The sequence below is a fragment of the Diaphorina citri genome, unplaced genomic scaffold, assembly GCF_000475195.1.
Source record: "Diaphorina citri unplaced genomic scaffold, Diaci psyllid genome assembly version 1.1 scaffold348, whole genome shotgun sequence".
In the NCBI taxonomy this organism is placed as follows: Eukaryota; Metazoa; Arthropoda; class Insecta; order Hemiptera; family Psyllidae; genus Diaphorina; species Diaphorina citri.
The window spans coordinates 133652-159469 of NW_007377783.1; the positions used below are offsets into that span (position 1 = coordinate 133652).

Consider the following 25818-nt stretch of genomic DNA (forward strand, 5'->3'; position numbering starts at 1 on the left):
TAAGGAAAAAGATAAAGAAAGGACAAAGGAGATATACTGACATAGAGGAGGAAAAGATAAAGGACGTGGAGAAGGACATATTAATGAGGAATAAAAGATGTAAGAAGAAAAGAAGGACATTCCTATTGAAGAATGAAGGAGAAGCATGATAAGGAGGGTAAAGGAAAGGACTAAGGAGAGGAATAGAGACTTGAAACCCTTACTCGTAGGTTAAGATGAAGGAGGAGAAAAATAGAATCATACTTACTCCTCTTCCCTGGTGCCTAGGGGTTTTCAATCTAGGACAATCGACAATCTAACTCGTGTGATGTTTATGTGAACTAGGTACACTGATCATGTGACCGTCAGCATATTATTAACAGCCGTGGGTGAGAGAAGTAAGAATCCATGTGCTGTAAGTACGTTAACTCTTTAACCTTGCTTGGTGCCAGCATTTCTGAGTGGCTAACGAGATTCGTTTTGCCTGTATATTAGGGGTGACCAATACCTGCCAGCCTAGTTAGCTGGGTGACCATCTGGCCAATAGCGTGCTGCTAGCTTAAAAAAAAGTTATTGGAGTCATAAAAAGTAAAGTTAACCAGTTTTTCCATTGTCTAGAAGATTTTTTACTAGAAAAATGAGTATATGAGACTTCTACCCTCAAAAACTACGAGTAAACTATCATTTGGGGGAATTTAGAAATCTAGTGATTTTCAAGTCAAATCTAGTGATTTCTTTTACTTGAATCTAGTGATTTTTAAAAATTTGGAGTGGAGACCCTGGTCATATTTATGCAGTGTCTCCAATTCTCCACGGAATATAATATTATTATTCATTGCCATTTGCCACAAACAAGTATTTCACACATGTTTTTGCAACACAGTATATCCCTATATTTTTATCTGCTTGCACTCCGAAGTCAATAAACTCATGACCTATATTTATTTTTTTTTTTATTAGTCTTTTAAGTACTTTTTATCGTTTTCTATCTTCGCTCATAAAAAAAAATGTTCGAATATATCTCGAAAGTGTTCAACTAGGCCCAGTGCTTCTCAAAGTTGTTTCCGTCGCGGCACACTTTTCAAGACTCAAATCTTTTTTTAATAGCGTCGAAGCCTTTTTTTAATTTGTTCAGCGGTCTTTCTTTGTATCTACGTCTCATCAGTTTTGTGATCTTCATCTAAGAAAAAAATCTAAAATCTCGCGGCAAACTTAGGGCGACCTTGCGGCAGTTTGAGAAGCTCTGGACTTGGGTACTCCTACATACCGTTGGTAGAAACAACGGTTGAACAATAGGTACTTGTACGTTTTACGACCGGTGGACTGTTGGTAGGTTGGTACTGCTGTTTACGGTCCAGCCACAACTAGTCTGTTTAAAATTTTACGATCAGACTGGCTAACCAAGTCATTAAAATGGGCCCCGCCAAGGTTGAGACGGACGGGCTGTGGCAACCCTCATTGGAGGTCAAATACGGGCCTTATGAGGGCTGCGAACAATACATTACATTGAAATGGGGGACTTTTCTGACGAAATTCCTGTGTGCGGAGTCCAGTATGTAAATGTAAATGCAGTTTCTTTGTGTTATTATGTCACAACTTTGGTACTCACTACAGCATTGTAGGATTTTCCCAACATCTCAATAATCCTAAAATCCAATGTTTACCTACCATGCTGGTACCGGTCGCTATGCGCATTTATATGTCATAGCTACCCCGGGGCGGATTTTATCCTAATGGGATAATGTTCGTTCTCGGAACGGCTGGCTTTCTCCTATCCTGTCTTCCTTCTCTGTTCGATTTCGGGGCGATAAGACCGTAGCAGTTACAGTTTCCTCTGTCAAACCTCTTTAAAAAATAATAATAATAATAAGTTGTTTGGCTGAGGCATGGGGCATTTTAACAGGGAGGATTCCCTGAAATTTCCCTAGCTAAAGAAATAGCAAAGGCATCCACTTGTAAAATTTGTATTAAAAAAAAAAAAAAAAAAAAAAAAACAAAAAAAAAACAAAACAAAAAAACAACCCAAACAATCACCCTAGTTAGGGCTGATTGGGAGGCTGATGAAAAACGCCGAAACCGCCTAAACGCGGGAAAGGGCGAAGAAGAGTAAATATCTTCTTTGAATGATGTACGAATAGGACAGAAAATCAATATGCTTGTATTTGTTTTGTTTCAGATCCTTACCTCAGCCATAGCGTTCTTTGTACTGCAAATTCAGTTCATTATTCAAGAACACTAAAAAAAGTCACACACAAATAAGCAACAGTTTCATTTTAAGTTAACTTTATTTCTGTACAATTCATTGTTTAAAAAAGCTACCTAGTTTTATATGTACACAGCAGAAGCTAACACTTTCTACAGCGTTGCGTTGTGAATGTCATCTTAGATATATTCGATTTTCGTAAGTGGGGATAGGGGATCACTCGATTTAAATCAAAATCACCTCAAATAAATTAGGGTAAAATTCCATGCCTCCTCTGGGATCGAACCCGTACCCTCCTGTTTACCAGCCGAGCGTCTTGACCACTACGCTACCGAGGCAGTAACATCCAGTAACATTCCAGCCCAGTTGGACCAAAGTACTCCTGTACATCTACAAAACCAATTGATTTTAACAACGGGACTGGAATATTACAGGAAACAACCTTAAATAGAATAAAACATAGGTACCTTATTTATCCTTTTAGAATATTGGGGAACTTCTTTTTAACCAACGGGACTGGAATATTACAGGAAACAACCTTAAATAGAATAAAACATAGGTACCTTATTTATCCTTTTAGAATATTGGGGAACTTCAAAGACTCTTCTCGACTTAATTTTCTGGAATTCGAAACGAATCAAATCTTCAACTTTGTCAGTGGGTACTCATACTCAAAGGACATGGAAGGTTTGTGATAGCTCTCTGGTTTAAAGTTGTTTCACCTTAGAATCGCCGGAACCAGGAGGAAAGACCTCCGAACCTGGATACAGGGGGGACTGAAAGCTCTTTCATTTGTTCCTTTATCATATTACTCATATTCAGATTTTTCAATCAGAAAGTAACAGCAGAATAAAGTTATAAAGAATTTATGACACACTAAATTATATGTAGGTGATTTGAACCTCTTTAATATCTGTCCTTTTTAACAGTCAAAATTATAGGTACATGTTGTTGTTGTAGCGGCTTTAGCTTTCGCCGGATGGCGATAGCAGAATAAAGAAAAGATGTCTTTTTGTATCTGCTATACACCGGCTATGTTCATCTCAATAACAATATGTCTGCAGCTGGAGTACTGGACTTGACCTATAAACAATTGTTATCCGTAAGTTAAAATAAGTTGTCGCCAGCCTAGTACGTCAGCTTGGTTGGTAGTGCTAGGCCGCGGGTTCGATTCCCGCCCGGGGCGGATTTTATCCTAATGGGATAATGTTCGTTCTCGGAACGGCTGGCTTTCTCCTATTGAAGGACCACCCGCTGCAGTTGCTGAAATGAAACATTGGCTTGAAACAACAGGAAGTCCCAGCAGTAGAATTGACCGAGTGGATTTTAAAGATTTGTCAACAACGTTATCATATTACTCATATTCAGATTTTTCAATCAGAAAGTAACACCAGAATAAAGTTATAAAGAATTTATGACACACTAAATTATATGTTGGTGATTTGAACCTCTTTAATATCTGTCCTTTTTAACAGTCAAAATTATAGGTAGGTCCTAATATCTTGGTAATAAATTCAAATCAAGAAGAAGAAAGTACATTTTGATAGTTCCCATCATAGACACAGTAGGTAATGCATTTTTTTTTTTTAAACTCTACTTAATGTTATGTCTAGTATTTACCTACTAGTATTATGAAAGACAACTCCAATATTCATTTTACAATAAAAACAAATGTGTGATATTTTATTATTTTATTGATAATTATCTATAGATAATTATTTTAAGAAATAAAAAATATAAAAGTGGAAAAAGAAAGGAAAATAAACTAACTACTTAGGTACAATAGGTATGTACATTGAATAAATAAATTAAATATTAATGATGTACCTAATTGAAATATTTTAGGTATGTAGGTAGTTAAAAAGTACATATAATCTTGACCTATGCAGAAGATAACAAAGGGTTACAAAGGGCCAAAGTACAAAACTTGTAAATTGGGTACCTATAATCTTGACCTATGCAGAGAAAATAACAAAGGGTTACAAAGGGCCAAAGTACAAAACTTGTAAATTGGGTACCTAGATGAGAGGGCAAAAATCTCACAAAGATTTAACAAATTACTTTAAAATTAAATTTGTATCCTTGTTTTTTACAATTTAAGATTGCTTTGTGTCTCACTGATTGCTTGTGCTGATTTCTTGAGCTTTTCTATTTCTTCTTGTGTCAGAGGTTGATTAACAATATGAGTGACTCCATTGTCAGCCATGACACAGGGTAATGATAGGAACACTTCCTCTTCAATTCCATGATGACCCTTGAAAAAAAGTGCAATAGATTAGTTGCGCTTACTTGGGTGATATTTCAAAGTCATAGAGCAGGAAAAATTAGAACCAACGGAATTTTTCTTTTTCTCCTACGACTTCTAGATCCCGAGATAAATCGATTTAAAAAATACCGGTAAATCGTGAACTTTGACGGTTTCAAAGTCATAGAGCAGGAAAAACTAGGACCAACGGAATTTTTCTTCTTCTCCTACGACTTCTAGATTCCGAGATAAATCGATTTAAAAAATACCGGTAAATCGTGAACTTTGACGTCACGGCATACGCTCCCGTAGACGATGACGTCACATCAAATGTTACGAGCAAAGCTCCCTCGCAGGCAACACATTAATCTGTTTGTGCGCATACGTTTCTGCGAAATGTTACGAGCAAAGCTCCCTCGCAGGCAACACATTAATCTGTTTGTGCGCATACGTTTCTGCGTAGTTCTTTCTGCTCCTCCGCTAGCGCGCTTGCATAGTGGCGCTACCTAACGGACGAAAAAAACAACTGTGTAAAGTCTGATGTGACACAAATTTGAACTCTTTCATTAGAACGGAAAATAAAAATTGAATTTTCGACCTTTTACAGTTATTTTTTCGGAGTTTTTACCTCAGATTTGGATTTTTCACAACTTTCAACATTGGAGTCAAAGTCTAGGAGTGGCACTTGAATGTTGTGGGTTAGCCCACCTTACCATCTTCATAACTTTGTAACTACAAGCTGATATTGTTATAATTCATCTACCAGGAGATAGAGGGCGTTTCGGGCTATGGGTTAGTCCAAAAAACTGAAAAAAATCCAAAAATGTGGGTTAGTCCGGTTTACCTCTTGGCCCCTCAATTGTGTTAAGCATAAATTTAATGTCGTTCCCTGCACTAAACACTACGCTAATTTTATGACTTGACTTGAACTCGAACCACCAACCTCCAGATCCGAAGTTCATCGTGCTAACCACTACACCACTGAAATTGGTAGTTGGGTGGAAGAGCTTAAAAATAAAATGTAAAAATCCAGTCATTTATCAAATCATCAATTCTTTGTGGTAAAGCAGAGCTTTGCCACATTTTTTTGTGGATATCACAGCATTACTAAATGCCTCCTTTTGCAATCAATCAATTTCTGTATTTCAGTAATCTTTTTACATTGGTAATGCCGCCACTGATCGCTACTCGATAAAAACAGCTCCTCAATTGTCCTCACGAGGCTGAGTGCACCACGAACTCCTAGCACAGAATCTAAAAAACTCCGACCCCTTCAGGAATAGAACCCAGGACCTCCGGAGTGCAAGCCTAGTGTGATGATACCCACTCGGCCACGGAGGTTGTTTTATCCTGTCATTTTTTTTTTTTTTTTTTTTTTTTTTTTTCGTGTGTTCACACATGGTCGATCGACTATGTGTGGACACACCTTCAGAAGGCTTTCAAGAAAAGGGGTTTTGTTTGAGAATCTTGCTCTGAAATTTGAGGCAAAGACCACAATTTTCAAAAACAACCATTGGGTTTTCCTTGAATAGCCTTCAATCTGTCTCATCAAGCGTGCCGGGAGGCGCGCGAACGACAAGAGTTAAAAGCGACGCAACGCACAGCCTATATTAACAAGAATTTTGAGTTTTCGATTCTAAACAACGAACATTTCACCGGTTTTCAGATGACGAAGACGGTCTCAACGAGGACTCCTCCAGCGAGCCAGAATCCGAGGTGGGGCTTGAAACTCTCATGGAGAGAATGAAAAAACTATCTCAGCTCTCTCAAGAGTTCAGCCCCGAGGAGAAGATCAAGAGGTTTATCCGTGTTGAGTCCCAGAGCGCAGAATTGGGAGCGGCCCCGCCCCCCGTCACGAGTTGTACGAGCTCGGAGGTAGAACACGTGATAGAGGATGTGGGCTATACGTACATCGACTTCGCCAGACGGGATTCGGACGGACTCAATATTCCCACTTTCCGTGTTCAGGTAATAAAAAAAGTGGTCAGCCTAGTTAGCTTGGTTGGTAGAGCGTCTGCCTGGTAAGTGAGGCGGGTTCGATTCCCTCCCGGGGCGGCTGGCGATTTCTCTTTTCAAAAGTTCCAAAATTCCACAGGGTCGATTATCTTTGCGTAGAACTTTAGGAGGCTGGGAGGTAAGATAAGATATTTTAATTGAATTTTTTTCTTTTTCCGTGCAAAGGTCGCTTATTGATAAAAGTTCAATTTCGATAATGAGAACGTGTTCACAAAATGATTCATGTACGTAGGTAGGAGGTACCTAAAATGTAAAATTACTTTCCTTCCTATAGGACAAAGAAAGTAAAAAGATAAGCTTCATTAACATTGTTACAACGTGAAAGTTTATCAAAAGGTGCACACGTTTTATTATAAGCAGGACAATGTGATTTACGAGTAGGTTAATCATATTAGACATGATATGAGTTCCAAAATTCCACAGGGTCGATTACCTTTGCGTAGAACTTTAGGAGGCTGGGAGGTAAGATAAGATATTTTAATTGATTTCTTTTTCTTTTTCCGTGCAAAGGTCGCTTATTGATAAAAGTTCAATTTCGATAATGAGAACGTGTTCACAAAATGATTCATGTACGTAGGTAAGAGGTACCTAAAATGTAAAATTACTTTCCTTCCTATAGGACAAAGAAAGTAAAAAGATAAGCTTCATTACATTGTTACAACGTGAAAGTTTATCAAAAGGTGCACACGTTTTATTATAAGCAGGACAATGTGATTTACGAGTAGATTAATCATATTAGACATGATATAGGTACTACAAAATTTGGGATATGAAATTTTTTACGTTCAAAAATTTAGGTAAATTTTTTTCCAAGTACCTACATATCTAAACAACTTGAATTTAAAATTTAGGATAATTAATAGAAAACAATTGAACGGAGGTGACTTTCAAAGGCATTTTGCCTCCAATACATATTAAACATGATATGAGACAGGTACCTACTACAAAATTTGGGATATGAAATTTTTTACGTTCAAAAATTTAGGTAAAATTTTTTCCAAGTACCTACATATCTAAGCAACTTGAATTTAAAATTTAGGATAATTAATAGAAAACAATTGAACGGAGGTGACTTTCAAAGGCATTTTGCCTCCAATACATATTAAATTATTAGGTAGTTAGGTACATACTCGTATGTGTAGGTAGTAGGTACTATACTATGTATGTAGGTATCTCAAGATCTTGGTATAAAAAAAATATGTACCTCGTCTCCAACCGTACGGACAACGCGGAAATTTGTGCAAAAAATCCCACCGAATGTTCTACTTCTACGTCTTATCTACAAAGATTTTAATTTCGGACCTCCACCGTGAGACCATTAATAGAAAACAATTGAACGGAGGTGACTTTCAAAGGCATTTTGTCTCCAATACATATTAAATTATTAGGTAGTTAGGTACATACTCGAATGGGTAGGTACTATACTATGTATGTAGGTATCTCAAGATCTTGGTATAAAAAAATATTATGTACCTCGTCGTCTCCAACCGTACGGACAATGCGGAAATTTGTGCAAAAAATCCCACCGAATGTTCTACTTCTACGTCTTATCTACAAAGATTTTAAATTTCGGACCTCCACCGTGAGACAATCACGTGCATAAATCGTTAGAAGTGCATAGCAAGCAACCGTCACTAAATTTATTTTGATCGATCGGAGAACATCATTATAGCATTATACATAGTTATTTTGGTCCATCAGAGATCACCATTATACTACCGTGAGACAATCACGTGCATAAATCGTTAGAAGTGCATAGTAAGCAATCGTCACTAAATTTATTTTGATCGATCGGAGAACATCATTATAGCATTATACATAGTTATTTTGGTCCATCAGAGATCACCATTATACTTATTTTGGTCGGTTGGAGTCAAAGGTGGCCCAACGTGGAGAAATGTGTTCGGTTGTAGCGGACAGCTGAGAATTTGGCAGCGTGTTTTTGGCAGAAATATCGCACATCTGTTTACGACTTACGTTGGTAATGACAAACGTACGTTCGTACATACCAGGGAAAGAATGGGAATTTTATTTTCATTCTAACACAATGTCATGCACGATACAATGACGGTACACGTTTTTCGTAAAAATGATACCTGCGTATCATTTTTACGAAGTATCGTTTGTGCTCCGTGTTTATAAACCTTTCATTAACACATTTTAACGGTACATACCAGGGAAAGAATGGGAATTTTATTTTCATTCTAACACAATGTCATGCACGATACAATGACGGTACACCTTTTTCGTAAAAATGATACCTGCGTATCATTTTTACGAAGTATCGTTTGTGCTCCGTGTTTATAAACCTTTCATTAACACATTTTAACAAATAACTCGATTTCGCAAAAAAATGTCACTTGTACCCTTTTTGAACTAGGGTGTACACTTATTATAAAAACTAAATTTTTAAAAATAAAAAGCCAATAAATTATTTACCAATTACAAGTTTTTGTGTTCGCAGGACTACTCATGGGATGACCACGGCTACTCACTCATGAACCGTCTGTACAACGACGTAGGTAATCTGCTGGACGAGCTGGCTTTCTCCTGTCCTGTTCTCTGTCTTCTGTTTCGGGACGATACAGTTCTTTCGGGACGATACAGTGGTGTAGTGGTCAAGGCGCTCGCCTGGTAAACAGGAGGGCGTGTTCAATCCCAGCCGAGGTATGGAATTTTATCCTCAATTTAATTTGAGAATTCGACAATAATAGTAGTAGCCTACTGCTGGAGTAAAGGGACTTTTCAGTCCTATGCGAGCAGTATAAATAAGCACTGTTATTATTATTACAGAGTTGACGAACGGTTATTTTTATTCTATTTTTTGAATAACTTTTATTTTTATTTTTTTTAGTAACTGGGAAAAGCCAGCAGCTCGCGATTGTCCAGATTTTTCCATCCCAATCGATACCAATCACGCGCAACGTTTATTAACTTCTGTGATCCAAAGATCCATTATGAACTGGTGCAGGTGCACCATGTTAAGGCGGTCTCTTCTTAATCCCTTATGTGCCGCATCCGTTTTAGTTTAGGACTATTGCACTGCTGCACCATGCTTGCGGTCTCTTCTTAATCCCTTATGTGCCGCATCCGTTTTAGTTTAGGACTATTGCACTGCTGCACCATGCTTTTAACTTTCTTTCGTTGCCGGTCGACTTCCTTCTGGGATTTCTCTATTTCCGTGGATCCATCTTCTTTGAACCTTTTCGCCCTAATTTGAACAGTTCTTTCGGGACGATACAGTTCTTTCGGGACAGTACAGTTCTTTCGGGGCGATACAGTTCTGTCGGGACGATACAGTTCTTTCGGGACGATACAGTTCTTTTGGAACGATACAGCTCTTTCGGGACGATACAGTTCTTTCCGGAAGATACAGTTCTTTTGGGACGATACAGTTCTTTCGGGACGATACAGTTCTTTATTCTTTTGGGACGAAAAAAAAAGGATACAAATTTTGTATTTTAGGGGGGTTCACAAGAGCTCAAAGGTGTGTCCAAACATAGTCGTTGATCCACATCGATTCACAACAAATTCACATCGATCGACGGCCGTTGACTATGTGTGGACGGCTGTTGACACACCTAATAACACTACTATTATTTTTCTCAGGGATAGAAATCATCTTTCGTCTCGAAAGTCACTCCCTCACCCCCGTGTTCAACTTGATCTATCTCTATCGACATCGGCGCCAATTTTTCCGCATCCGAAAGTATATGCGATCCTATTACGATCACTTGACTAGGGCTCAGAAGAGCCATTTTTATTGGATCTATTGGAAGGTGGTGATTGCCCAGTTCGCTACGGTTGCCAGTGAGCTGTTCTTCTTTCTGTCGTGGTCGCTTTTGATTTTACACTTTGACAGTAAGATTCTTGAAATAATAATAAAATTAAAAAAAAATCTACAATGAGAGCTATGGCAGTAGTAAAAACCCGAGTTCCATATGCCTTTCGCAAAGGCATACTTTTCAAGTTTATTTTAGTATAAAATGATCACTATTGGAATGATTTACAAGCCCTAAGTCAGTCCAAAATCGATTGAATTATAAAATTTAGCGTTTAAGAATAAATAAAAAAAAAATATTTCTACAATGAGAGCTATTGCAGTAGTAAAAACCATACTTCCATATGCCTTTCGTAAAGGCATACTTTTCGAGTTTATTTTAGTATAAAATGATCACTATTGGAATGATTTACAAGCCCTAAGTCAGTCCAAAATCGATTGAATTATAAAATTTAGCGTCGATCCAAAGATCCATTATGAACTGGTGCACCATGTTAAGCCGGTCTCTTCTTAATCCCTTATGTGCCGCATCCATTTTCGTTTAGGACTATTGCACTGCTGCACCATGCTCTTAACTTTCTTTCGTTGCCGGTCGACTTCCTTCTGGGATTTCTCTATTTCCGTGGATCCATCTTTTTTGAACCTTTTCGCCCTAATTTGAACCGTGACCTTCTGTTCGCAGGTATTCGTCACGACGACTACGACTATGGAGAGGTCAATCAGTTGCTAGAACGAAGTCTCAAGTCTTTCATTAAAACCACAGCCTGTTATCCGGAACGGATGACCAGTGAAGAGTACAACAATGTGCTTAAAGAATTCCACCATAGCGAAAAGGTAAGAAAGTTTTGAGGAATAACCTAATAGGTACCTTACACAATCATTAGTAATGTCATTATTTCCAAGTAAAATCCGGAATCCCATCATTAGTAATGACATGTAAGGTACCTTTAAGAAGTTGCCCAACTCTGTGGCCGAGTCCCGAGTCGTATACAAAAAGCCCACTCCAAGGCTTAGATGTAGGGGCAAAGAGCCCTAACCTAAAGGTTGGGTCAAGATTTTACGAATCTGTGGCCGAGTGGTTAAGAGCAACTCTGACCCGGAGATGGTGGGTTCGAATCTCGGCTTGAACAGAATGATTATTCCTGTTCGAATAGGACTGAAGTTGTATGTTAACATTTTAAGACACTTTGAAGACCCTCGGAATGTTAGTAATAATGTCAACTGAGTGCATTTTAGGTCGTTACACAAGATTATTTATTTTCTGGGTGTGACAGAACTCGCCTGCTTTATTGCCTCGTAATAAAATTATGTTGGTTAAATCTACCTACTTCTACGCTTAATTATTATGTAGAGTTCACTCCCGAAACATATACCTACTCGTAAATATCTCAATTCTCTGTTGGTAAGAGATATTTTAGAAGGACAGGTCGTTATAAACAATACGTAGCGACGGAGAAGAGGGGCCATCATGTCACCAAAAAACATTTTATGTACATTTTATCAAAGAATTTTATTTTTTACTTTCTATTACTTTTCTGTTGCAGAGTCAGCTGTACTCAGATGACACGTTTCTCCAGAAGTTGGACCACGTGACCCAGGTGATGGGATATCATCCCACCTACCTCAACATCTTCCTCCGGACCCAGAACTATATCATGCGAGGCGATGGCCCTCTCTCCTATGAATACAGACATTACATTGCCATTATGGTGAGTTTCATTAGAGCCTTCAAAATAGAATAGAATATACCCTGTTAATACTGCCGAAATGAGACTGAAAAATCCCTTTACTCCCGCAGTCTAAGTTTTCCCCCTTGAGCCTTCGGGTTGCTTTCTTTTTTCTACTTTTTTTTCAAGAGGTTTGACAGAGGAAACTGTCACAAGGGAAAAAACTAATAGGGTTTTAGAGCCTCCAAAATAGAATAAAATACCTAAACCCTGTTTATACTGCCGAAATGAGACTGAAAAAATCCCTTTACTCCCGCAGTCCAAGTTTTCCCTCTTGAGCCTTCGGGTTGCTTTCTTTTTTCTACTTTTTTTTTCAAGTGGTTTGACAGAGGAAACTGTCACAAGGGAAAAAACTAATAGGGTTATAGGGAAGTTCCAAAATTGAAGAGGGAAGGAAGACGGAATCGGAGAAAGGCAGCCCTTCCGAGAACGAATCTTATCTGTTTATGATAAAATTCGCCCCGAGCGGAAATCGTACCCGCGACTTGGTGCTTACAAGACAGGCGCACTACCTTCCAGGCCTAGGTTAAAAAAAAATGTACCTATCTCGGTAGCGCTTTGGCATTACTTCAAGGCACATTATTTTACATCCATGCCTATCCAAGAACGGAAAAGTCTGGTTAGAAAATTTCCGCTCTGGCCGGGATTCAAAACTTTATAATTGCTATGGTTACGAATCAGCTTCATTCCCTTTGAATTCGTGAGAAAAAGGCCAACAACAGCCTTTAGAGCCACAAGGGCTGGCTGGGGCCAAAAATGAATATGACCTTCGGAGGGGTCTTAGGAGTTCTATCTCTAGAATTTCACAGATTTCGAAAATTCCCAACCGTTCAAAATTTACAAGGGGGGGGGGGTTCATCTTTTTTGAAACATACTGTATACACGGCCATACGTACGAAAACACTTAGAAGAGTATTTAATAGACAGTTCTGTGTGTGTATGTTTCTCTATATGTTCTGTGTATTTCTCTATATCTCCGAGAGATATTCTTCCATAATGGATTTCTCTACAGTGTTCTCACATACGCCCATGAATCTCCATAACATTATATAGTTCCACTCACAAAGTAATGAAATCTTGGCAGCCTGTCAATCCACGCGTGTGCAGTGTACCTAATTAAGCGAGAGAGCTAGCTCGTGTGGACGAGGCGTGTGTGTGGAGGGGACATTGACGAAGTAGATTTTGAGAGGTAACGGACGAGGGGTGGGAAATAAAGAAGAGATGGAGAAGGAGGAGGAAGAAATAAGGAGGGCATACCTCAAGATGGAAAAAGGATGGATTACAAAAAGGATGAGAAGGAAGATAGAGGAGGAAAAGATAGAAGAGATAAAGGATGAGGAGAAGAAAAATAAGTCAAAGTTATAGGGGGGAGAAGAAGGGAGAGGATAAGGAAAAAGAATAAAAGATAAAGAAAGGAGATATACTGACATAGAGGAGGAAAAGAAAGAAATGATAAAGGATGTGGAGAAGGACATATTAATGAGGAATAAAAGATGTAAGAAGAAAAGAAGGACATTCCTATTGAAGAATGAAGGAGAAGCATGATAAGGAGGGTAAAGAAAAGGACTAAGGAGAGGAATAGAGACTTGAAACCCCCTTACTCGTAGGTTAAGATGAAGGAGGAGAAAAATAGAATCATACTTACTCCTCTTCCCTGGTGCCTAGGGGTTTTCAATCTAGGACAATCGGCAATCTAACTCGTGTTCTAACTCATGTGACCGTCAGCATATTATTAACAGCCGTGGGTGAGAGAAGTAAGAATCCATGTGCTGTAAGTACGTTAACTCTTTGACCTTGCTTGGTGCCAGCATTTCTGAGTGGCTAACGAGATTCGTTTTGCCTGTATATTAGGGGTGACCAATACCTGCCAGCCTAGTTACTACTCCTCTTCCCTGGTGCCTAGGGGTTTTCAATCTAGGACAATCGACAATCTAACTCGTGTTTATGTGAACTAGGTACACTGATCATGTGACCGTCAGCATATTATTAACAGAAACAGCCGTGGGTGAGAGAAGTAAGAATCCATGTGCTGTAAGTACGTTAACTCTTTAACCTTGCTTGGTGCCAGCATTTCTGAGTGGCTAACGAGATTCGTTTTGCCTGTATATTAGGGGTGACCAATACCTGCCAGCCTAGTTAGCTTGGAAGGTAGCGTGCCTTGTAAACCCTAAGCGGAGGGTTCGATTCCCGCCCGGAGTGTACTTTCTCTCAAATAGACAAAGTTCGTCCTCGGGACGGCCGGCTTTCATTTATCCTGTGCTTGTTCTCTCTTCGATTTCGGGACGATAAGACCTCAGTAGTTACACTTCCCTTTATCAAAACTCTTTTTTTTTATTATTATTAAGAGTGTGCCTTGTAGACCTTGCCGCACACCTGGCACTTAACAAAGTCTCTTATCTCTAAAAAAAAAAAAAAAAAAAAAAAAAAAATGTCGATTTTAACAAATAACTTTAAAATTAAATTTGTATGCTTGTTATTTACAATTTAAGATTGCTTTGTGTCTCACTGATTGCTTGTGCTGATTTCTTGAGCTTTTCTATTTCTTCTTGTGTCAGAGGTTGATTAACAATATGAGTGACTCCATTGTCAGCCATGACACAGGGTAATGATAGGAACACTTCCTCTTCAATTCCATGATGACCCACAATAAAAACAAATGTGTGATATTTTATTGATAATTATGTATAGATAATTATTTTAAGAAATAAAAAATATAAAAGTGGAAAAAGAAAGAAAAATAAATTAACTACTTAGGTACAATAGGTATGTACATTGAATAAATAAATTAAATATTAATGATGTACCTAATTGAAATATTTTAGGTATGTAGGTAGTTAAAAAGTACATATAATCTTGACCTATGCAGAAGATAACAAAGGGTTACAAAGGGCCAAAGTACAAAACTTGTAAATTGGGTACCTAGATGAGAGGGCAAAAATCTCACAAAGATTTATTTAACAAATAACTTTTAAATTAAATTTGTATCCTTGTTATTTACAATTTAAGATTCCTTTGTGTCTCACTGATTGCTTGTGCTGATTTCTTGAGCTTTTCTATTTCTTCTTGTGTCAAAGGTTGATTAACAATATGAGTGACTCCATTGTCAGCCATGACACAGGGTAATGATAGGAACACTTCCTCTTCAATTCCATGATGACCCTTGAAAAAAAGTGCAATAGATTAGTTGCACTTACTTGGGTGATGTTTCAAAGTCATAGAGCAGGAAAAATTAGGACCAACGGAATTTTTCTTTTTCTCCTACGACTTCTAGATCCTGAGATAAATCGATTTAAAAAATACCGGTAAATCGTGAACTTTGATGTCACGGCATACGCTCCCGTAGGCGATGACGTCACATCAAATGATTAAACCTCCTGGAGATGTCTAGAACAGATAGTCCACAAACCAGGGAAGATACTTGATATTTTGACAAGTCTTTTATACGGCTAGGTGTTGTTCTTGAAGACTGGAACACTGAATGGCAGACATTGGGTACCCTGCACAAATATCTTGTTGCCATCATATTGACTGAGGAGGATCACTCGGTGTGGGTGTGATTATATTACGACTTCATTTCACACTTGACTGTTGACCAATGAAATGATAATGAATAAAGAGCAAACAGAATACCTCAATAAATGTAGCTCGCACCAGCCTAGTTAGCTTGGAGGGTAGCGCGTCTGCCTTGTGAGCGGTAAGTCGCGGGTTCGATTTCCGCCCGGGGCGGATTTTATCCTGTACGAATAAGGTTCGTTCTCGGAACGGCTGGCTTTTTCTTATACTGTCTTTCTTCTCTCTTTGCGTTCGGGACGATAAGACCTTGGCATTTTCAGTTCCCCTAAGGGGCAAACAGTCCCAAAACCAAAAGATGGATGGCTGGCTTTCTCCTGTCCTGTTCTCTGTCTTCTATTTCGGGACAATACAGTTCTTTCGGGACGATACAGTTCTTTCGGGACGATACAGTTCTTTCGGGACGATACAGTTCTTTCCGGACGATACAGCTCTTTCCGGACGATACAGTTCTTTTGGGACGATTCTTTCGGGACGATACAGTTCTTTCCGGACGAAACAGTTCTTTCGGGACGATACAGTTCTTTCCGGACGATACAGTTCTTTCGGGACGATACAGTTCTTTCCGGACAATACAGTTCTTTCGTGACGATACAGTTTTTCCGGAACGATACAGTTCTTTCGGGACGAAAAAAAGGATGCAAATTTTATATTTTAGGGGGGGGGTTCACAAGAGCTCAAAGGTGTGTCCAAACATAGTCGTCGATCCACATCGATTCACAACAAGTTCACATCGATCGACGGCCGTCGACTATGTGTGGACACACCGAATAGTAGAGGAGGAGAACTATCGATAGTCGGCGCCATCGATAGTTATTGATAGTTTTCAAAAAAACTATCGATAGTGCTATCGATAGTTGTTCTCCTCCTCTACCTAATATTAGCACTACTATTATTTTTCTCAGGGATAGAAATCATCTTTCGTCTCGAAAGTCAACATTCAAACCAAATGCATAACTGTCGAGTTAAAACATAAACCTCCCTATCGGTCAATAATGTTCCAGAAACATAAGATCAAGCGATGACACGTTTCTCCAGAAGTTGGACCACGTGACCCAGGTGATGGGATATCATCCCACCTACCTCAACATCTTCCTCCGAACCCAGATGGACGAGAGGTGGAAAATAAAGAAGAGAAGGAGATGGAGAAGGAGGAGGAAGAAATAAGGAGGGCATACCTCAAGATGGAAAAAGGATGGATTACAAAAAGGATGAGAAGGAAGATAGGGGATTCAAACCCAGCACCTCCGGGTTGAGAGTAAGTGATCTTGACCACTCGGCCACAGAGGTGGATTACATCTCGGCCACAGAGGCGGACAGGTTAGTGATTGGACTTTTAGAGTTCAATTAAGGTACCTAGGTCCTCTTCCGAACCATGTCCTTATAATTTTTCATTTGTTGGATTTTGGATTTTTCCCAGGCGGCCGGACGTCACCAGTGTAGTTATCTAATCAATCTTCAGAAGGAAGAATTTCTGTCACAAGGCGGAGATCAGGATTGGCTCAAGGGTCTCAGTTATGCTCCTAAGAAACTAGGTTTACTGTATGAGGTGAACAAGATCCTAGCGCACCGACCCTGGCTCCTGAATCCTTCTCACTTACAGGTAAACATTTTTTTCAAGAGGTTTGATAGAGGGAACCCTAACTGCTAAGGTCTTATCGTCTCGAAAGCCAGCTGTGCCGAGAACGAACATTAGGTATCTGTTCAGGGTAACGCCCCGGACGGGAATCGAACACGCGGCCTAGCGCTTACAAGGCAGACGCGCTACCAACCAAGCTAACTAGGCTGGGCTGATTGATATTTTAATCAAAAACACGTCTGTTCACTTTTTCAGAAATTGACCAAGAATGGTTGGTCTCTTGGCGAGCTCTGCCACGCGCTCGTTCTCCTAGTCAACTTTCACTCCCTCGCTAGTTTTGTGTTCGCCTGCGGCGTCAACGAAGAGCTGGATAGTTTGACTGACAGCAAGAACAAGCTGAGTGATAAGAAAACCTCGAGCAACCTGACCAAGAAGAGTGTGAAAAGGCCGGGTAATGTTGGTGAGTATGACTTTGCTTTTGTAACTTAATGCATCTAAAAAAAAAAAAATCATTAGGTAGGTTGTACCTACTTCACCCTACTTTATTTTATTGATGAAAAGAAAGAAAGAAAAAATACAGTCTGAACAGTGTCTGGCAGAATAATAAATAGTAACTATACACATAGTCACCCCTTTAAATACAGTCCATGCTCGACCTGTCTTAACTTCAGTGTTCTATTGGAAATCACAGCTGTTTTCAACTTATCACAGTGCTTTCCACCGTGGATCAAATATTTTTATGAATGCCGGGTAATTGTGTGAGTATGCAATACGCAATGGTAAAAATGATTGGTGGATATGTTCCTTTTCCTTTTTTACGACCCTACCTATTGGCTTTTCCCAAGTTCTTATTGGCTTAATAGGACTTTTTATTCTCTCTCTCTCTCTCTCACCCTTATTTTCCATGTGCAAACATACTTGAAATTTTGTACATCAATGAATCTTCAAGAGTCTGTTGCTTTGATATACTCCAATGAATTTTAGTATGGCTTGGTGGTTCTTTTATTCAAATTTAATAATTCAGGAGCTCTCGAGAAAGGAAAGGGTTAGACATATACCTACCGACGGAAAATATTACCTATATTAAACGGAAAATATTCTATATTATATACGGAAAATATTCTATATTATGTACCTAAATTCCTACATTTCTAATTCAGAACAATCAGTTTCGAGTAAAAAATAGGTAATAGGCGTTCTTACTGGAACTCGGCCTGAAGTACTACCTTCCGCTTAGATCAATTAATATTACGAAATCCTTTCATTAAAAAGAATAATAATCATAATAATAGAAAAAGAAAGTGACAATTTTTACAAACTAAACAATAATAGAGAAAGCGAGTGAAAAAATTTTGCACGAAAAATGCCCCACTTAAGTTTCGACACCATGTTTTTCCTGGGGAAACTAGCATTTTTACAAACTAAATAATAATAGAGAAAGCGAGTGAAAAAATTTTGCACGGAAAATGCCCCACTTAAGTTTCGACACCATGTTTTTCCTGGGGAAACTAGTCGGTTACCACCTAGTGTTCGATACGACAAACAGAAGGATCTACATATTAAATTATTAGGTAGTTAGGTACATATTCGTATGTGTAGGTAGTAGGTACTATACTATGTATGCTATAGGTATCTCAAGATCTTGGTATAAAAAAATATGTACCTCGTCGTCTCCAACTGTACGGACAATGCAGAAATTTGTGCAAAAAATCTCACCGAATGTTCTACTTCTACGTCTTATCTACAAAGATTTTAATTTCGGACCTCCATGGTGAGGCAATCACGTGCTCAAATCGTTACGAGCAGATAGCAAGTGTCACTAAATTTATTTTGGTCGATCGGAAAACATCATTAGACTTATTTTGGTCGATTGGAGTCAAAGGTGGCCCAACGTAGAGAAATGTGTTCGGTTGTAGCGGACAGCTGAGAATTTGGCAGCGTGTTTTTGGCAGAAACATCGCACATCTGTTTACGACTTACGTTAACAGAAGGAAGCTTCTATTCCAAAAGACCATGATAACTATCATCTCTACCATGGCCATGTGTGCCGTTGTACGACAAACGTACTGGGTCATTATGAATAAGCAAGTAGAGATTCGAGTTTCAGGTGAGTAGAGAATCTAGTTTTGTACAGGACGTTTCGGGTCTAAATATCAGACCCGTCTTCAGCAGATTGTCACAGTTATCGCTAGTTTAATGGCCCAAATGATTTCCGTCTTACATGAGAGCATTCAAGTCCAGAACGGCTGGCTTTCTCCTGTCCTGTTCTCTGTCTTCTATTTCGGAACAATACAGTTCTTTCGGGACGATACAGTTCTTTCGGGACGATACAGTTCTTTCGGGACGATACAGTTCTTTTGGGACGATACAGTTCTTTCGGGACGATACAGTTCTTTCGGGACGATACAGTTCTTTCGGGACGGTACAGTTCTTTTGGGACGGTACAGTTCTTTCGGGACGAAAAAAAGGATACAAATTTTATATTTTAGGGGGGGTTCACAAGAGCTCAAGGGTGTGTCCAAACATAGTCGTCGATCCACATCGATTCACAATAAATTCACATCGATCGACGGCCGTCGACTATGTGTGGACACACCGAATAGTAGAGGAGGAGAACTATCGATAGTCGGCGCCATCGATAGTTATTTTTTTCTTCTTCTTCTTCTTCTTCTTCTTCTTTTCTCATGTTTCCTCAGGCATGATGTGCTCAGTGGTGGATTTCGTGTTCTTCCCCTACCTCTACATCTACGCCTCCTCCTATTTCCTCCGCTTGATCCAGACATCAGCTTCCCTGTAATCTGTATTATGAACTCTCAACCAAGTTAGGATTCGTCCAGAGTCCAGACGAAGGTAAAGAGATCACACCGTCTTGCGGTCAACCGATGGATGCGATGGAATTTTTTTTCTTTGAATTGGAACAATTCAGGAAATTCAAGTGTGTTTTTGACTCGGTTCCAAAACATACAATCGTTCTGTACCATCGCATCACGGCCTATCACAAATCTGTCGTGAAATACTTCCCTAATGATGCAGAAATCCGGAAAATTATGATATAATTAATTTTTTAAATTATATTTTTGTGGATTTCATTTATCTGTCAACAGCATTTCATGTAATTTACTTTTTGTTATTTGAAACAAAAATTAAACAAAGTGTTCCTTATTTTTGCATTCAGAAATGGGACTATATATTTTTGTCTGTGTGGATTGATAGAACCATAGCAGGCACATTTCTTCCCATTCTAGAATTTAGTCTTAACTCAAGGCCTCAAGGGAGAGAAAATCCCCCGCTGCATCCAACCCCTCAAAAATACTGACTCGATTACCTAGACTACCTAAAAAATGTGTTCGAAAACCACTAACCTTTCTTCTTCTTTTCATTTTATGATTTCAGATTCAAGTGAACCTCCTCATTTTAGAGTCGCGGATGCAAGCCCAACTTCTCTACTCTCTCCGAACCCTCATGAGATACATAAGGGGTTAAGGTGCGTCCAGACATCGGAATTTAGTCTTAACTCAAGGGAGAGAAAATCTCCTGCTGCATCCAACCCCTCGAAAATACTGAATCGATTACCTACTACCTAAAAAATGTGTTCGAAAACCACTAACCTTCCTTCTTCTTTTCATTTTATGATTTCAGATTCAAGTGAACCTCCTTATTTTAGAGTCGCGGATGCAAGCCCAACTTCTCTACTCTCTCCGAACCCTCATGAGATACATAAGGGGTTAAGGTGCGTTCAGACATCAGCTTCCCTATAATCTGTATTATGAACTCTCAACCAAGTTAGGATTCGTCCAGAGTCCAGACGAATGTAAAGAGATCACACCGTCTTGCGGTCAACCGATGGGTGCGATGGAGAAATAAACACGTTGACTCAAAAGTGTTAGAAGACCCTATACCCGACAACGAGTAGATTCTGATGCGATGGAGAAATAAACACGTTGACTCAAAAGTGTTAGAGGACCCTATACCCGACAACGAGTAGATTCTGTAGATGTCTCTGTATTTTGCACTCATCTGGTGCTAGACAGCGATTTGATTGGTGGAAAAGTCTCCCAGAGCAAGGTGGAAAGTTCACTATCTCTGCCAGCCAATAAGAATCGAGACTTCTATTTCGCTGACCGTCTAGATTAGAACCCAGTTTACCTATATAGCCTTTGTAGTAATTTATGAAATTAAGAATTATGAATTACCTAATTATGAAATTAAGTTGACAAAAGTCACATTATCATTGATTGTAGATTCTGTAGATGTCTCTGTATTTTGCACTCATCTGGTGCTAGACAGCGATTTGATTGGTGGAAAAGTCTCCCAGAGCAAGGTGGAAAGTTCACTATCTCTGCCAGCCAATAAGAATCGAGACTTCTATTTCGTTGACCGTCTAGATTAGAACCCAGTTTACCTATAGCCTTTGTAGTAATTTATGAAATTAAGAATTATGAATTACCTAATTATGAAATTAAGTTGACAAAAGTCACATTATCATTGATTCTTCAGAGTGTGATATAGCTTAAGTTATTTTTACCTTTTTAAGTTTATTTTCTTGACGAAATACCCTACCACTAAAAATGTTTTTGTTTTAAATTTGATTTATTTTTGTTGTTCTCTCTGATGATTGATGAAATTGTGTTTGTGTATTTATTTTGTATTATTTTTAATAAAATACGCCAGCCTTTGTAGTAATTTATGAAATTAAGAATTATGAATTACCTAATTATGAAATTAAGTTGACAAAAGTCACATTATCATTGATTCTTCAGAGTGTGATATAGCTTAAGTTATTTTTACCTTTTTAAGTTTATTTTTTTGACGAAATACCCTACCACTAAAAATGTTTTTGTTTTGAATTTGATTTATTTTTGTTGTTCTCTCTGATGATTGATGAAATTGTGTTTGTGTATTTATTTTGTATTATTTTTAATAAAATACGCCATTTTAATAATAAAATATAAAGTGTCTTTTTTTTTAATTTTCATTAGGTAGGTTGTAACTAAATATTTCACCCTACTTTATTTTATAGATGAAAAGAAAGAAAAAATTCAGTCTGAACAGTGTCTGCCAGAATAATAAATAGTAACTATACACATGGTCACCCTTTCAGTCCATGCTCGACCTGTCTTAACTTCAGTGTTCTATTGGAAATCACAGCTGTTATCAACTTATCACAGTGCTTTCCACCGTGGATCAAATATTTTTATGAATGCCGGGTAATTGTGTGAGTATGCAATACGCAATGGTAAAAATGATTGGTGGATATGTTCCTTTTCCTTTTTTACGACCCTACCTGTTATCCGTAAGTTAAAATAAGTTGTCGCCAGCCTAGTCAGCTTAGTTGGTAGTGCGTCTGCCTTGTACATATAAACTCAAAGCGAAAAAGTTTTAGATAACACTTCAGTCGTTATTTTAAGACCGGTTTTAGCGTCACCTGTGTTTCATTTTTTTCTTCTTCTTCTTCTTCTTCTTCTTCTTTTCTCATGTTTCCTCAGGCATGATGTGCTCAGTGGTGGATTTCGTGTTCTTCCCCTACCTCTACATCTTTCACACATGTTTTCCTCAGGCATGATGTGCTCAGTGGTGGATTTTGTGTTCTTCCCCTACCTCTACATCTCTTCTTCTTCTTCTTCTTTTCACACATGTTTTCCTCAGGCATGATGTGCTCAGTGGTGGATTTTGTGTTCTTCCCCTACCTCTACATCTACGCCTCCTCCTATTTCCTCCGCTTGATTGATGATTCGTACACAGACAATGTGATGGCTTTGGTGCGGGTTCGATTCCCGCCCGGGGCGGATTTTATCCTGAACGAATAAGGTTCGTTCTCGGAACGGCTGGCTTTTCCTATACTGTCTTTCTTCTCTCTTTGCGTTCGGGACGATAAGACCTTGGCATTTTCAGTTCCCCTAAGGGGCAAACAGCCCCAAAACCAAAAGATGGATTATCTATGAACTCACAGATGGTTGAAAGAAAAATGCTATCAGTGATCACAATTAGAGCAAAGAATTATTTACCAGTCCACTTTCCGAGGTGAAAATGACCACTTCAAACAAAGGCACATTGTTCCTGTCTGTTGTGGAACCGTTGAGGGTTTCAAAGAAATCATCAACAAATGGCCAAAGATGGATTATCTATGAACTCACAGATGGTTGAGGAGAGAAAAATGCTATCAGTGATCACAATTTGAGCAAAGAATTATTTACCAGTCCACTTTCCGAAGTGAAAATGACCACTTCAAACAAAGGCACATTGTTCCTGTCTGTTGTGGAACCGTTGAGGGTTTCAAAGAAATCATCAACAAATGGCCTCTTCTTGAATCGCCAGCCTGTATTGTATGTCCATTCAGGGTGCACTAGGAGATCTCTGAACTCAAGAAGTAATGTGTAGGGGGGCTGATAGTATGGAAATGGAACAGGGTCAGGCAGCAGCTTCTCTCGTGAAGGTTCTACTATCATCTGGAAAAAATAATTTCATTTCATTAGAATTATGTTATTGGATTTACAATAATACCCAAAAGTAAGTAAGTATATGCCCACTTTACTATTAAGTGCCTCCCTACATACTCCCTATTTATCTGAAATTGATACCTATATCCATTAGAATTTTATTATTGGATTTACAACAATACCCAAAAGTAAGTAAGTATATGCCCACTTTACTATTAAGTGCCTCCCTACATACTCCCTATTTATCTGAAATTGATACCTATATACTTTCCTAGGAATCTAGGAAACCAATATATGATAACTAGATGAATACTTACTTTGTTGTATGTGACCATTTGCTTCCATATTCTTTTGCTGTATTGTTGTACAATAGGTAAATCCATGAATTCATCATGGATAATATTGCCATTTTCATCTTTTTGTGGAGGACCTGTAACAAAAAAGATAACTAGATGAATACTTACTTTGTTGTATGTGACCATTTGCTTCCATATTCTTTTACTGTATTGTTGTACAATAGGTAAATCCATGAATTCATCATGGATAATGTTGCCATTTTCATCTTTTTGTGGAGGACCTGTAACAAAATATACTTCATTATTAGAAATGACAGGAAGGGGCCAAACAGCATGACACTGGTACCTGGTCATATCGGTAAATAATGGTTTGGAAAAGTACTTCTGGGCACACTCTGGCAGATACTTATCTCACTCAGAAACTACACACTATTGGTAATACTTTGCAATATTAAAAACAATAGTGAAAAGAATTTTCAAATATTTTAAATCTAGAGTAAATGTAGGTAGATAAATAAAGATGGACAGAGGAGAATTGACTAATCATAAGTACCATATTGATAAATGAAATATGCTAGCAGTGCTCCAGTACTTGCTCCAATCACTGTGAATCCAAGTTTCATGGATCTCCATTGAGCTTCTCGTTTGGCATCATCTTCTGATGAAGAAGTTGGTGGTGGAGATGGGGAGAGTGGAGACGATTTGAGTGTTGGAGGTGCTGGGGACAGTGGTGATGAAGGTATTGATTGAGCTGGAGAGATGGGAGATCCTGAGAAAGGAAAAAAATATGTATTATTACTTTTTGGTTGTGTCTTGTAACAATCAGTAATTTGAAAAATACCAAATAGTTTTCATAAGAAAATATTATGCCTATTTTTTTTTTTTTTTTTTTTTGAAAAGGCGTTTTAAAACAGGAAAACCCTGTTTTTTCCCCCCGGGTTCCCAACAGATAGCTTAATCCAGCTGAATTTCATTTAATCTAAAAATGTGACACTCCCTTCAGCTAACTTACTTCTCAAGAAGACTGCCAAGTCCACCAGCGTCCTATCATCATCATTTCCATTCCACCTGGGAATAATGAGCGCATTCTCGCGGTTTTTACTCAAACTATGCGTGTTCCAATCGACAGCAATGACTTTCTTCAGATCCCGATTGAGGAGGTCTAAATTTTTCACATGATGTCCGTCTACGAATTCGGTCGAGTCCCGAAACAGTTTGAAGTAGAAGTATTTGTTCTCTTTGTCCAGAGCTTCTAGAATGGGTGCGATTGACTGGGGAGGATAAAGAGCTTCTACGAATTCGGTCGAGTCCCGAAACAGCTTGAAGTAGAAGTATTTGTTCTCTTTGTCCAGAGCTTCTAGAATGGGTGCGATTGACTGGGGAGGATAAAGAGCAAACAGAATACCTGAATAAATGTAGCTCGCACCAGCCTAGTTAGCTTGGAGGGTAGCGCGTCTGCCTTGTGAGCGGTAAGTCGCGGGTTCGCTTCCCGCCCGGGACGGATTTTATCCTGAACAAATAAGGTTCGTTCTCGGAACGGCTGGCTTTTTCCTATACTGTTTTTCTTCTCTCTTTGCGTTCGGGACGATAAGACCTTGGCATTTTCAGTTCCCCTAAGGGGCAAACAGTCCCAAAACCAAAAGATGGATTGTTCTCCTCCTCTACCTAATATTAGCACTACTATTATTTTTCTCAGGGATAGAAATCATCTTTCGTCTCGAAAGTCACTCCCTCACCCCCGTGTTCAACTTGATCTATCTCTATCGACATCGGCGCCAATTTTTCCGCATCCGAAAGTATATGCGATCCTATTACGATCACTTGACTAGGGCTCAGAAGAGCCATTTTTATTGGATCTATTGGAAGGTGGTGATTGCCCAGTTCGCTACGGTTGCCAGTGAGCTGTTCTTCTTTCTGTCGTGGTCGCTTTTGATTTTACACTTTGACAGTAAGATTCTTGAAATAATAATAAAATTAAAAAAAAA

At 38.7% G+C, this 25818-nt stretch overlaps 4 protein-coding genes and 2 long non-coding RNA genes across 6 annotated transcripts in view; 4 read left to right on the top strand and 2 right to left on the bottom strand.

The window, feature by feature from the left end:
• LOC103507879 (triple functional domain protein-like) overlaps window positions 1-2218 on the top strand; it is a 31474-nt gene extending 29256 nt beyond the window's left edge. The window contains exon 13 of the mRNA XM_008472394.3: window positions 2156-2218. Coding sequence (XP_008470616.2) covers window positions 2156-2218 — 63 coding nt within the window. The remainder of the gene's footprint in view (window positions 1-2155) is intronic.
• Window positions 2219-2986: 768 nt separating this feature from the next.
• Window positions 2987-4070, top strand: LOC113466869. Its single transcript, XR_003391139.1, has 2 exons — window positions 2987-3123; window positions 3670-4070. It is a non-coding gene; the product is annotated as an uncharacterized LOC113466869 (long non-coding RNA).
• LOC113466868 lies at window positions 3444-4567 on the bottom strand. The gene is made up of 2 exons (XR_003391138.1): window positions 4201-4567; window positions 3444-4124 (listed from the first exon to the last, which is right to left on the bottom strand). It is a non-coding gene; the product is annotated as an uncharacterized LOC113466868 (long non-coding RNA).
• Window positions 4568-6088: 1521 nt separating this feature from the next.
• On the top strand, window positions 6089-9428 carry LOC103507880 (sestrin homolog). The gene is made up of 3 exons (XM_026822635.1): window positions 6089-6395; window positions 8908-8995; window positions 9415-9428. Exons 1-3 carry the CDS (start codon window positions 6162-6164, stop codon window positions 9426-9428), a joined length of 336 nt encoding a protein of 111 aa, XP_026678436.1. The 5' UTR covers window positions 6089-6161.
• A 5293-nt stretch (window positions 9429-14721) lies between these two features.
• LOC103507882 (L-lactate dehydrogenase-like) overlaps window positions 14722-25818 on the bottom strand; it is a 26532-nt gene continuing 15435 nt past the window's right edge. Inside the window, exon 6 of the mRNA XM_017443521.2 lies at window positions 14722-15110. Within this exon, the coding sequence (XP_017299010.1) occupies window positions 14946-15110 (165 nt within the window). The 3' untranslated portion in view covers window positions 14722-14945. The remainder of the gene's footprint in view (window positions 15111-25818) is intronic.
• LOC113466866 overlaps window positions 22711-25818 on the top strand; it is a 6862-nt gene continuing 3754 nt past the window's right edge. The window contains exon 1 of the mRNA XM_026822629.1: window positions 22711-22859. Coding sequence (XP_026678430.1) covers window positions 22734-22859 — 126 coding nt within the window. The 5' untranslated portion in view covers window positions 22711-22733. The remainder of the gene's footprint in view (window positions 22860-25818) is intronic.

What these genes read in the sequence shown, in the direction of transcription:
- LOC103507880 (XM_026822635.1), top strand. Translation starts at nt 6,162, where the DNA reads ATGGAGAGAATGAAAAAACTATCTCAGCTCTCTCAAGAGTTCAGCCCC. An exon ending in TTCCCACTTTCCGTGTTCAG is followed by an intron (nt 6,396 to 8,907) that starts GTAATAAAAAAA and finishes TTGTGTTCGCAG; the next exon opens with GACTACTCATGGGATGACCA.